The following is a 13,857-nucleotide window of genomic DNA, read 5'->3' as shown; positions in this document are numbered from 1 at the left end:
TAAAAGGACATCCACTGTAATAATGGGAAAGGAACCAGGGATGCAACCTCCCTGCTCCTCTGTTTAGAAAAGAAAAAAATCCCACTGACCTACTCCATGAAGTTTTTAAATTTCTTTTTTTCTAGGAGTCCTGTTAAATAGCCACATACAGTACTTTCCTTTTACCAACCTGTTAATTAATAGAGCTGGTCGGGAAATTTTTGATAAAAATATTTTGTCAGAAAATGCCGATTTGTTGAAACAAACTTTTTCACAGAAAAAGGTCAGTTTGACAAATTTCCCAACCTCAAAAATTTTTGGAAAAAAAATCAAAATTACCAAAAGGTTTTGTTTCAACATTTTTGAAACAAAAGATTCTGATTTTCCTGTTCAGGACTAGCATAGTTTGAGAACCTGTGTTGTAAACAGGGCCAGCTCCAGCTTTTTTGCCACCCCAAGCGGCGAAGAAGAAAAAAAAGAAAAAAAAAGAAAAGCCCGATTGAGTGGAGCGATCGAGCTGCCGCCAAAGTGCCGCCGAAGAGGAAGCGAGGCACTGAAGGACCCGCCACCGAATTGATGCCGCAGACCCGGATGTGCCGCCCCAACAACGGACGGACTGCTGCCCGTTTCTATTGGCCGCCCCAGGCACCTGTTTCCTTCGCTGGTGCCTGGAGCCGGCCCTGGTTGTAAATGTCTGAGATCAGGACTGGGGGAACAGGGATTCCTGATTTTAATATCTGCACTGAAACGAACTCCTGCCTTGGCCCTGGTAAAGCCACTTTGCCTGTCTTACTCAATTATGCCATCTGAAAAATGGGGTGAATTATACCCATCTCCTTCATAGGGTAGTTAGTGAGGATTAGTTAGTTAAACATTTGTAAAACACTACATAAACACCTAAAGTTTATTATTAAAAAGTCATCATACTGTGGCCGATGTCTGCTTTCCTGAACTAGAATTATCATGACGAAATAAAAACCATCTTCCATACATCTCCTGAAGGTAAAACTGGTACAAATGCCTTTGACAATTAACAGGTCTAAACCAAAGGGCAAAAGAATTGTGCAGGGCAAATGTCTTATGTATACACACAACAGTGAAAAATACCCCTCCCAAAAAAATTCTTTGCTTTAAATTAAAATAAATTCCCATATTCCTGGGATTCTTTGGGATGTGGTTTCTTCAAAAAGTGTTCTGGGTATTGGGCTTAATAAATACACTATATAAAATTGGATGATCCGTGTCTACTCAGATATAAAGGGGGTGGGGGGAGAAAGAGATAGGGTAGACTACAGCCTATAGGCACATCACCACCTGGCAAAGGACTTATGTATGTGTATATTTTTATTCAACAGGAGGAGACAAAGATGCACACAAAAACAAGCTGCATAATCCAATGACACATATTCAAACATGGAAAATGTTTAAGCCATTTAAGATGCTTGTGCCCTTTGGTGAAAATTTCTCAGGTGTATAATTGACAGTTTCCACTGAAGCAGAGGGAGGACAGGGGTCTAAATGAACATTTCTATCCACAGAGAGTGTGCTCTTCAATTAGCATTCAGTAAACTCTGGGAAACATTATGAAGAGACAGTGGGTTTTCTAAGTCAAGGTTTATAGAGGTTTGACAAGAGAGTGAGCTCTCACAAGTTCATATAGTAGGAGTCATGTGTACAAAAAGGAATAGGTCACCTATGAGATGCAAATAGGGTGACATTCATCCAGGTATGCACAGCCCATGCAAAGCTCTCTGCCCCATTCAGGTCCCACTGTGCCCCTGTATGTGGAAAAGGGAGATTGTGGCTGGAGTAGCTATAGCAGAGGAAGATTACTCCTGCCCTGAACAGGCAAGCAGAGCATGGGCTATTGAAGGTGGGTCAGGAGGGTGAGTACATGTAAGTACAATGTAAGTACAATGTCCCTGATCCAGCAGCCTAAATCCCACTCTTAGCATAGGTGCCACGAGCTGCAGTCACTATTCCATCATAATAGTCTTGTAAATAGAATGGTTCTTAATTCAAGCTAATGCCACAGGGTCAAATCCTGGAGAAGATGCAAATCCTTCGTGAAAGCTCTTTGCTTCATACAAAAGCTATCATGGGCTTAGCGACAAAATCCTCAGTCCCAACTAGTCAGATGGCCTGTGCAGCTGGGCCATAACCACAAATACAGTATGTGGGGTGAAGCAGAAACCATAGCCTCCTGCTCTCCCCTCTGTGTGGGCTTTTGGCTTCATTCAGCATATCTCATCCTTGCAGAGGAGCTTGCACAGACCTGCCTTGGAGATCTTACTGGGATGGAATCTTCCTGCATGAGATTTCCACTGCTGCTACTGCCACAGGTGGTGCATAGGATGCATCAGTATTTGGCCCATTATGGTTTCTGGTAGCCCTTGACAGTATTTGCATGGAGCAAAATCCTTTCATGTTGTCTCACCTTTATGGATCATAACTGGGCACCATTAAAATATGACTGTTTATTATTGGTTTGCACCCTGAATATGGAAACATTACTTCATTCATAAGCTGTGGTGAATCCAAGGACACATAAAATATATCAGAAGCACTAATCTCTCCCTCTGTCTTACCCCTGTCATTTCTTCAGAATATTTTCCATCTTTTTGCTCATTTGCGGTGGCATATGTCAATAACACATTGATACAAATATTTACATGATAAGTGAACTGCAGTGATTTGATATGACAAATGTTATATAACTGTATCCTCATTTTCACATACCTTGCAGATGATTAGACAGTTCTACTTAGGCAAGTCTAAAAGTTGCTGCCATGCAACCTGCAGTGTGATTTAAAAGGCAAAAACAATTGTGTATTGGCTTCACTTTGTAAATATCCAGCCACTGTATGGTACTCATTGTCACCAAATGGTCAATGCTTCACACACACACACACACACACACACACACACACACACACACACGACTACTACTTATCACACATGTTAACTATAATTATTACTATAAACTGTAAAAAACAAGTTCCACAATTTCTACACATGGAGAATTTGATGCTGATTCAGATGTTAATTAAGAACTCAAAAATAGCCATGTATATGAGGAAAGCCTCTTCCATCTCCAGATTTTCCATCCCATTTGTCATATTCAGTATTTCTGCTACTCATTTCCTATCCATTTCCTCCCCATTTTTCTGCAAGACTGTAATTCACTGCGTTCCAAATTGTCAAAGTGATGTTATCGTCCTTATTTTCTCTTTATCCCTCTAAAAACAACTGACATAATTTCAGTGGTGCTGGAACCAAAGTACTGGAAGGTGCTACCGCACCTCCTGGTTTGAAATAGTATTAACAAACACCAAATACATGGTTTCCATCATGAGCACCCTGCCTAATTTGTATTATTTGTTTTAGGCAATTTCTTCAAATTCACAGGAAAATAGACTTGATTTGTTTTACTCTTAATTTTCCAATTGTCTTATTTTCTTGTAAATGTGTTCTCTTGGTTCATCACCTTTCTCCTCCACTTAGAAAGTTTGAACATTTTCTAAATGCAATTGTTGTTTACAGCCAATTCATCAGCATCCAGGCTACATGCACATTATGTCACCCTCTTATTTTGTGCCTCAAAAAGTTTTCCAATTATCTACAGAATTCACCCCTTCCTTTTCACGGCAGTTCTTTCAACTAACAATTTATTTTATTCACATTTATGACTAAAGAATATATCAGACCTAAGAAAATGCATCAAAGTATCCTTAAAAGTGCATTTTAACATCAACATTATAATTTATGCAGCATTAAAGAACAGAATCTAAACTACACTGCTTGCTTCACCCAAGGGCTTCTTCATTATCTTCATCAAAAGGCTACTTTGTCAGCTCACTGAAATGTATAGCTTACACCTTATTTTTACTCTGTTAAACTTTTTAAAATCAAACTTGAACTGCTGTGTTGTGTGATAACATGTTGGGTGTAATGTAGAAATGGGACAAATATATCCTGAAAAACTCTCATTCAGAATATAGAGGTATTTGCTAACCTGCAGATAAATTGAGGGTATTTTGTCACCCTGGAAGCATTGCCATTCCTTATAGAGGTTATTCTCCATAATACAACACTGCGTTAATAATGACATGACTTTATGTTAACAGCTACAATTCACTACAAAGGCTCTTATCACCTCTGTAGTGCCTTCCATCCAAGGATCTAAATGATTATGAAACCTTAAGTAAGTACAGCAAGCAATGTCCATCCTCGTTTTTTTCATGAGGAAATTGAGGCACACAGAAATTAAGGGTCAAATTTGCAAAAGCACCTTAAGTGACTTTCAGTGAAACTTAGGTTCCTAAAGTCTAGATTTGTAAAAGTATTTAGGTGCCTAAAGGTGCCTACTGGGATTTTCAAAATAACTAGGCACTTAAATCAAGGTGAATTAGGCACCTAAATACTTTTAAAAATATGGCTCCACGTGCCTACATCACTTTTGGAAATGGGACTTAGGCTACTAAGTCACTTGGGCCCAGATCCTCAAAGCTATTCAGGCACCTAACTCCCGTTGAGTTAAGCCCCTAACTACCTTTGTGGATCTGGGCCTTAGGTGCTTCAGAAAATTTTACCTTAAGTGTTCTCAAGGTCACACAGTGAGCTAGTCAGAGTGGAGAATAGAAATCAGATATCCTGTCTCCCAGTTTTATGATCTGATCACAAGACCGTACCCATATCAGCACAGTATATCAGCCTGTTTATTGACATGTTCACAGTAATGTAGGTATTTGAGAACCCTAGTGTTTGGTGTTTAAGATAACGTATTGAAAATAGACCAAAACCTATAGTACATACAGAAAGTCCACATACTGTGTGTTTATTTATTTATGTCTCTCTTTATTATTTTACCCCTTACAGAAATCCCTAATAAAATAAATCGTAATGAAGCCAAACAGCTTGCAGACAAAACAGAAAGAACAACAAAGAGGTCCAGAGTGTCAACCATCAGGAGGATATTTGATATGGCAAAGCATCGAACAAAGAGGTCATCTATTTTCCCAACTGGTGTGAAAGTCTGTCCACAAGAATCAGTGAAGCAGATTTTAGCCAGCCATCAAGCTTATTATCGGTTAAGAGGTGAGATGATGATTGCACCACATAGTCTCTTCTTGTGAATCTTTCCTTTAATTTAAGAAACCCAACAATAGCCCTTTGGCACTTCGTTGTTCTCTAGTACTGGGCAGAAAACTTGGCACTTACTCTTTTGTTAGACTGGTGAAAAGTTACCGGTACATCACAGTACAGTGGTGGCACAAGGTATGAGCAATTATCAAAATTATAATGCAGTGATGTAAACAAGAGATACTAAGTTGCTATCATAACCTCCAAAGAACTTACAATGTGTTCTTGTTTAGCCGATGATAAAAACCAAAATAATGGGTGCACTAACCTGTGGAGAAAGGCCTCCTTTTAAAAAGACACAGCAGATGCCACAGGTTTTAATCCCTCCTTCCACCACTGCTCACAAGTGCTCCTCTCCTCACTCCCTCCAGCACAGCACAAATGCTAGAAACACTAGTCTGGTCATAAACAAACACTTAAACTGCAGTAGAACCTCGTTTATCTGAGCCTCCAGTCCATTATCTAGCTCTTCACATTACCCGAACCACCAGCCACCCAAGGCTGACAGTGGTGGGGCTCGGGCGGTCAGCCCAGGGCAGATGGGGCTGCGGCAGTCAGCCCCGCCTGGGACTGATAGCCCGCTCCCCCCAACTTAAAATAAGGGATGGAAAGCTCTTTCCCAGTTCTCCTGATTATCCGAATGTTTGAATATCCGATCTGGTCCCAGTCCCAAATAGATCAGATAAACTGGGTTCCACTGTGTGGTATTGTTGATTGGCTTGTGATAGTGTCCAAAATGTTCTAGGTACTCTCCAAACACAGAGCTAGACACAGTTTCTGCCCTGGAGAATTTACAGTTTTAAAAACGATTTTGTCACTATAAATAGCCATTCTGCCTTTTATGTATTTTCTAGCTAAAATAAATGCAAGTGATTTGTAAGCACTATTTTCCTGCTGGAGCAGAACTGTGTGTATGCAAATAACACAGCCACCTCTGAAGACCTTGGTTCAAAGCTTAATCCCAAATGTACTTTGTTGTAGACTACAAATTAAACCGGGTTGAGTGGTTTTAGCTTAGTTGTTCATATTGAACATTTATCCACGTAACAGAATGAACACACTAAGAGCCTGATCCAAAGTTCATTGAAGTAAATGGAGAGATTCCCATCCAGTTCCATGGGCTTTGAATCACACAGTAAAAATAAAGAGAGGGGTGGGGCAGGGTTTACAAATGATCTGCAAATAGGAAAAAAAAGGTTCCTCTTCAGAAAATGTAGGTCCTCCAATGAAGGAGCACGGGAACTACCAGGTGTGATTTAAGGGACCAACCACATAGTGTGAATGGTAAATAATGAATGCTCATTAGTAAACTACTCATTCAGGGCCAGATTTTGCCACCCCTAACTCTCACTAAGTAATACATTACTCCACAGGTGCTGCTCAGAAAAAAAGGTACTATTCAATGTGAGTAAAATGTGGCAGAACATAGCTCTAAATGATTGCAAATAAGGAACAAATCAGTCAAAAGGACAACCTGCACAATGGCAATTCATGGACAGAAAAAAAGACTAACTTAATTAGGTAAATTATTCACTGTTAATGTGACCATCTCTAGTCAGAGGAGAGGCTCAGCGCTGGGAGGGCAGATGTTTCACAACTTATTATTGAGGTGTATTGGCACAGCAGTGCGAGCATGTTTGCACAGTGCATGCCTATACTAGCTTTGAGAATAGCCATTTTTATCACTGACTATTAATTTTAGAGACCCTGAGGTTTTAGATACTGTAGGCAATTCTCACCTGCAGTTACTGAAATGATCAAATATTAAAAGTGAAAGCTCCATCTTACAGTTATAAAATATTCAAAAATAGCTCTGGAATTGCTGAAGGATACAGCTTTTAAATTGCTAAGAAGTTCTGTGCTAAAAGTATGCTACATTTTGAAAATGTTTGAGTTCATTTTCCTCTGAAGGGCAGACTTGAAATATAGATTTTAAGTAGTGTGAGCTTTCATTCTGTGTGAGCACCATCTTTTCACAAAGCCAAAAATTTAGCTGGATTTGGTGACACTGAAAGTAATGAACAATGGATTCATCCAACAAATAATGAATGAAGCAATCATCCCGAAACAGGGAGGGAGGAAGTTCAGAGAAAGAAAAATAACAGTGCAATAGCCACTGTGTTCATAAATCTCAGAACTATTTTGTATTTCAAGCAACATTAGAAATGATATATAATGTTTAAGATATGTGATCCTTTAAATATTAATTGCCACATCAGTCACGTAACAAAGATAGATGCTCTCAGACCAGAGTATGTATTACCGGAATCAGTTGTAAGTTTAATGGGACACTTTGCAAAGTGAGAGATGCCTGATCTCTGTAACCCATGCAGAACATTTTGGGCAAGAGGACGGGTTGGCATCTGTGCAGGGATTGGGGCACTTGTCAATGGAGTTGAGGTGCCAGTAGCTAATAAGGGTGTGGATCAGGTGATTATCTTTGTGGATCCATGAACAGTTGGGCCCCCAACTTCATCTTACAAGATAGAAGAATACAATCAAAAGTTGTAGGTGTTTGCTGGGTAAAAATGCTAACAGAATGGGACCCTGTTCCATCACACACTTATATGTTCCATATCTTCTTCGGTGTTTGGGGCACTTTCAAAATCTTTTCACCAGACCTTCACCCTCAGTTCATTCAAATCACCCCTAAAAACTCACTTCTGTAGCATTGCCTAAAAAAGTCATGCCCAGAAATTAAACCAATAAAATGTATGTCTGAGTAACCTTGCTGTCGTATTAGTATAACCCATCTGCTTCCTCCTCTTTCCCTGGTGCATGTTATGATCCTCACTTGTCCACCATTTAATATGCAAGCTCCTTGGGGCAGGGACCTTACTTCTATGTGTTGCTTGTGAAGTGCATAGCAGACTTGTGGATACTATAAAATAAATAAAAATGTGTGGAGCCAGCCCCAAATATAAACTAGTTTATAAAATATTACAATTAAATGTCATGGATTTCTTGTATAAGGAGAGAGTAAATAGTCTAGATAGATAGATGCACGTCTTCTGCCGAATATCAGGTTGGTGGGGGGGAGAGAGACCTCACACCATAGCATTAATTGCTGGAGACAGCTAAGAGGATCCATCCGTCACTGAGTCTGTATTTTTTTTATTGGCATACAGCAACACTACACTGAGGTGCTTAAACTCAAATGCAGCAGGCTGGGTTTAGGGGTTTACCACATCTCCAAAGCACATAATAATAAATCAGATTATATACCTATTCTAAAACACACTAATGCATGTGCATTACATTTTACCTTGTATCACAGTTTATAATTGCCTTACTCATTTTTGTAACCAATCCCTGTACAGATCCTGAACCGTCCACAAGCTGCAAAATATATTAATAAGCAAAGCTTCAGCTGCAAGCTTATCACACACTACTCTTCTTACTATTTCTTTATCTACTAACTACATGTTATTTACAAGGCCACTTGTGAATTTATGCTTTCTCCATTGTTAATATGTTTCCTTATGTCTGTTTTCTTTCATTGTTCATGCAAGGCGTACATGTTGTAGCAAGAAAGTGCTTGCTAGCACTCAAAGGCTCAGTCCTTCAGTGTGAAGACAAATAAATGTCAATTCAAATAAACATGAAAACTGCAAAAAAAAATTCTTCTGTTTAAAAGCACTGAATGAAAACAAAAAATCCAAAATGCAACAGAAAATTAGCTCTTGCTTTAAGAGTATGTGGAAGTTGGCCTGGAAGTTTTCTGTATGGTTTAGTACATCCATCCCTGACCCTGCTCTGCTTCTTCAGTCTGCCAGGAAGCTGTATGGGAAGCCTTTCGGATCTTTCTGGATCGGATTCCTGATACAAATGAATATCAGAACTGGGTCAATGCCTGCCAGCGAGAAACCTTCTGCATATTTGACATTGGCAAAAACTTCAGCAACTCCCAGGAACATCTGGAGATAATCCAACGGGTAAGAACGATTGAACTTTCTTTAGAAATGTTAAGATTTCCCAGATTCCACCCGTTAAATGTCATGCATAAGGGTAAGGGATAACATAGACAAGGGAGGGTGCACTGCAAAAAATCAACATTCACTGGGTGAAAAAAAGTGGTGTTAACAATAAAGTAAACAGAAGGACTAACAGGCTTCTCGTGTTTGACTGAATACGCCCACTAGTAAAAACTTTTTTTTTAATCTTTTTGCAGCGAGTAAAACATAGACCCTTCCAGGAAAGGTAAGTAAAGCAAAAGTAGAGTACACACCAGTTGATGCTACTGCCTTTTTTGAAAAAGGTATGTGCAGCTTTATGTGGGTGTGAGAGAGTGCATGCATGCATGGACAGAACCCTGGTGTGCACTGTGTGTAGTATATGTGAGACAGCTATGTGTACTGTACAATAATAGAGCCCCATATAATTAAGGCTGTGCAAAAGGCTTAGCTAATACCTGTTCACTTTGCAACATCATGAAAAATTCTCCTAGTTTAGTGTGACCACGAGGTTCAGTCGAGACCAAAGCCTCTGCTTGAATAGGTGTCATGAGAGAGTATGACTAACACACATACATACCACAAAATTCTCTGCAATACCTTAATGGTAAATAAAAAGAAGACAAAGAAAAGGAGAAATCATTGGTGTGGGGAAAAGTCAGGTATTCCATGATTGTAGGGGTTCTAATCATTTTTGATGCATTCTACAAGAAAGTGCAAATCCTGTGCTCTAATTTAAAAAATTAAGCTTCCCCATAATGAAGGGTTTCAGAGTAGCAGCCGTGTTAGTCTGTATCTGCAAAAAGAACAGGAGTACTTGTGGCACCTTAGAGACTAAGATGCATCCGAAGAAGTGGGCTGTAGCCCACGAAAGCTTATGCTCTAATAAATTTGTTAGTCTCTAAAGTGCCACACGTACTCCTGTTCTTTTTCCCATAATGAAGATATGCTTATCTCAGGGTTAACTCATGTTCTGCTATCCTGTAAATCCTACCATGCAGAAAATTGTCTCTACATAGGCATTAAGGACTTGTCTACACTGGGAAATTTACAGAAATAGCTATTTCAGAATAATAGTGCCTTTTTCAGATTTAGCTTAATCCACTTCTAGAATAGCTATTTTGGTAAATTCCCAATGGTAGACAAGCCCTAAATATAGCAGTTGGAGAAATTTAGTCCATCCCCATCCCAATGATCTCAGTTAAATGGGTCATCACTTCGGACCATCTGCAGACCAACTTTATTAAGCACAAGTGTTTGCTTTGATTTTCTTTTTAATTAACCACCCCCACACACAGAAATTAAAATGTAAAAACTATATTAAAAGAACACCATCGACTTAAAGTAAATTTACTTTTTGAAACTGACAAACGATTTTCCATACTAAACCTATTCAAATCCCCCTGCCAATCTTAGAGATTTTCAATAATCAAATTTTCCTATTTTTAAAAAGTTTTTCTCTTCCTATTGCTATGTGAAAGATGCAGATAAGCAACATGATGGCAATGATTAATTAACTTACTATATGAAAAGTGCAGTCAAATGCAATGGAAAGCAAACTGGAAAATGTTTCTTCTTGAATCACTTTAAAATTATTGTATCCTTATGATGTCACTTGTAAAAATAGAAGTAATATTTTTAAATTACGGTTCTCCCTTTAACATGACATTGAAGTTATGCAGTCATTGCCTTTTAAATACAAACCAGGATATGTAAAACTTAAGATTCTAACACAGCAACAGTAACTCAGTCATGTTGAATATATGTAGCATTTTCCATTTCTATTTTTCTGAGTTCATGTGTAGCTTAATATATTACTTGTTCTCATAAAAATATATTGCATAAAATATAAAAGATGTACATAGCTGGTGAGTTCACATTGCTGTTGGAATCTTAAACTTTGCGATTTTTATTTTTTTGTGATTTTAACTGTTCAACTGTTTAATTTTTCACTAATGTTATTTGCGGTCTCTGTGTAGATTTCCAGACCATGTATGTGCTGTATACATATGAACATGCCTCGGGTGAAATCCTGGTCACATTGAAGTCAATGGCAAAATTCTTATTGACTTCAAGTGGGGCCAAGATTTTACTCCTTGTGTATGCATATTCTTTATGAAGGGTATATATTTTAGTAGAGATACGTTTATTGTGTGTGTGTATGTATGTAAAAGAAATGGCATGTTTCAATAAGATAAGATTTATTCCAATAGTGACTTTTTTTAGTTTGATTAAGAAGCAATTTAAATTATTGTTTTGCATACTTCAGTGAGTTGAAGCTTTCTCTGCCAGGATACAAAATTGTTCATAGTTCACTAGAAGCCACAGAAAGAAGATGTATTACGCTATATTCTGAAAAGATAACCCCCACCCCAGCTTCTTTCTATGCAGCTGAAAAATAAGTTGGTAGATTATTACAGTCCTAAGAGTTGTAATGATAGATGCTTGGCAGACAACAAACCATCCCCAAAATTCGATGGGATAAACTCCTAGAAAATTATGTATGGTGCATGAATACTAAAAAACATGTAGAAAAATGAAGAAAGGGTCGAACCTTGCTTAAAACTCCTCAGTACAAACTTAGAAATTTATACGTCAATTTCAGGCATATCACTACTATTGTGTATAATTTATTTATTTATAATATTTATTCATATTGAAAAACTCTAGGTACCCAATTCTCTGCTTCACTATAACAGTTTTAATCCACTGAAATTCCATTAAAGTGAATGGACTTACAGTCACATAACACCAGTGTAATAAAATAGAAGTTCAGGTCCTGTGTTAAGAGAACATCAGGACTACAGGGTAAAACCCTCAAAAGGCTGAAAATGACAAAATTAAAATTGCATGCTTAATTCTGCCCCCTTTACGTAAATATTATGGTACCGTCTTAATTATGTAATTATCTGTTTGTCAAATTACTATAATATAATTTCACACAATTGTTTGTACAACTCTAGATAATCATGTGTAGCAACTTGTAATATTTTTCATTGTTATGAACTACATTGTTATCATTGTCACAATGTCCTTAGTGACTTTGATTTGACTATTCTGAGTTTTCTGCTTTCTTAGGTATGTATTTTAATAATTTAAGGCCTGATTAAGTTCCCATTAACGTCACTCCAAAGTGGAGTCTTCAGTCAGCAGCCATTCAGTATACAAGGGCTGAAGTGGCTAATTATGAAGCTAATTTCCAATGCTCCCACTCATTAACTTTCCTGATATGCAGTTCAGAGAATGAGGCAGATAACAACAAGTTATTTGTATTTTAGCTGAACAATTTTAGCTGAAAATGTAGGTGGCCATGGCTCTATGCTATTAAACTTATTCTTTACTACTGAATCGTTTGGAGGAATGATTTCATATACCTTATATGGACTCTGCCAAGCACAGATATGATACACATTCATATCTAAAAAAATATGGTATTATATTCAGTTCCCACCATACACGATATTCAGAGAATGAGGCAAAGGATCCACTGTCTACCTGCTCTAAATTTTTCACGGTATAGCTAAGTTACTAAGTTAGCTATTTGTGCATGTGCAGCATCACCTGCCTTGGCTGCATATACTAAGAGCTTAGTGTTGTCATCATTAAAAAATACTTTGCATATGCAATGTATTTTCACTCACTCAGATCAATTTTCACCTGAACACTCCACCCATAGGCATTTCCTCAGTAAAAGCTATTTTCCCTCAATTTGGTGTATTCAATAGTGTTGTGACATGACATCACAGCCACCATCCTTCTAGCCAAGGGGGATTGGACATATTGCTAGCATAGGATGTCATACTTCTTTTTTAGTTAAAAGAGTACCAGAAATTCAAAGCATATGTGAGGCATTTACTCCTCTTTCCAGTCTAATTGTAGCTAGCTTGGGGAAAGAGACTACTATTGAATTCAGACGTCCAGTTTGGTAGTGCAAAAAACTGCCTCCATGTCACCAGAAATTATTTTAAATACCAATAATGTAAGATAGACCATTGGTAAAAAGCAATCAATATAATTCAGGCAGCCAGCTGGCAGAGCTAGATTCAGTCAGGACCTTGTGCTCATAAGCTCTGGTCATGCACAGATCTGGTGCGCCATCGAGGTGCCATTCCTGTGTTTGAAGAAAAGATGGGGCCAGAGCTGCAAAATTCAAATCTGGATTTGAATCTAAACTTTCTCAAAGTTTAAGACCATTACTAGTTTAAAGGGGATCAATGACAGCCATCTGGCTGCCAGTGATCTGACAACTGATTCTCACTAACCCCCCTCCCCTTCTTAATTAGCCATGAAAAAAATAAGAGGCATAGTATAGTAGAGTCCAGTGGCTCCAAGATTAAAAGATGAGACTTCTAAAGAGATGCTCGGACCATGCTTCATGTCACGACCAGCAAGGGAGAAAATATTTGGTTTAGAAAATATTCACACACAGAGAGTTATTGACATGGTGCCCAATCGAATTCTGACTTAAGTCAAAGGCAAAACTTTCATTGACTTCAGTCAGCAAAGAAACAGGCCCTAAACAGCTATTGTATGTATAATCTAACTATGCGCTATTATCACATTTTACAAGGCCCACTCTCTCTATGATTATTCATAGAATTAATGAAATTACACAAGCAAGCTCATGTCAGGTGTGGTATTCAGACAACAACATGGTATATGCATATATCACATAATAGTTTCTTAGTGAAAGAAGGTATCTTATGCTGAAAAAAGGACATAAATATAAGTTCTAGAAGTTCCCAAATAAAGCAACTGATGGCTCCACTGCCTTTTTTAGAAA

General features: G+C 38.1%; 1 protein-coding gene across 1 annotated transcript in view; it reads left to right on the top strand.

The window, feature by feature from the left end:
- IMPG1 (interphotoreceptor matrix proteoglycan 1) overlaps positions 1 to 13,857 on the top strand; it is a 99,725-nt gene that overhangs the window by 13,593 nt on the left and 72,275 nt on the right. The window contains exons 2-4 of the mRNA XM_065402223.1: positions 4,858 to 5,076; positions 8,890 to 9,056; positions 9,293 to 9,321. Coding sequence (XP_065258295.1) covers positions 4,858 to 5,076; positions 8,890 to 9,056; positions 9,293 to 9,321 — 415 coding nt within the window. The remainder of the gene's footprint in view (positions 1 to 4,857; positions 5,077 to 8,889; positions 9,057 to 9,292; positions 9,322 to 13,857) is intronic.

Source organism: Emys orbicularis, chromosome 3 (assembly GCF_028017835.1).
Source record: "Emys orbicularis isolate rEmyOrb1 chromosome 3, rEmyOrb1.hap1, whole genome shotgun sequence".
In the NCBI taxonomy this organism is placed as follows: Eukaryota; Metazoa; Chordata; order Testudines; family Emydidae; genus Emys; species Emys orbicularis.
Note: the sequence above shows the minus strand (reverse complement) of the source record. Positions and strands in the feature narration are given on the sequence as shown.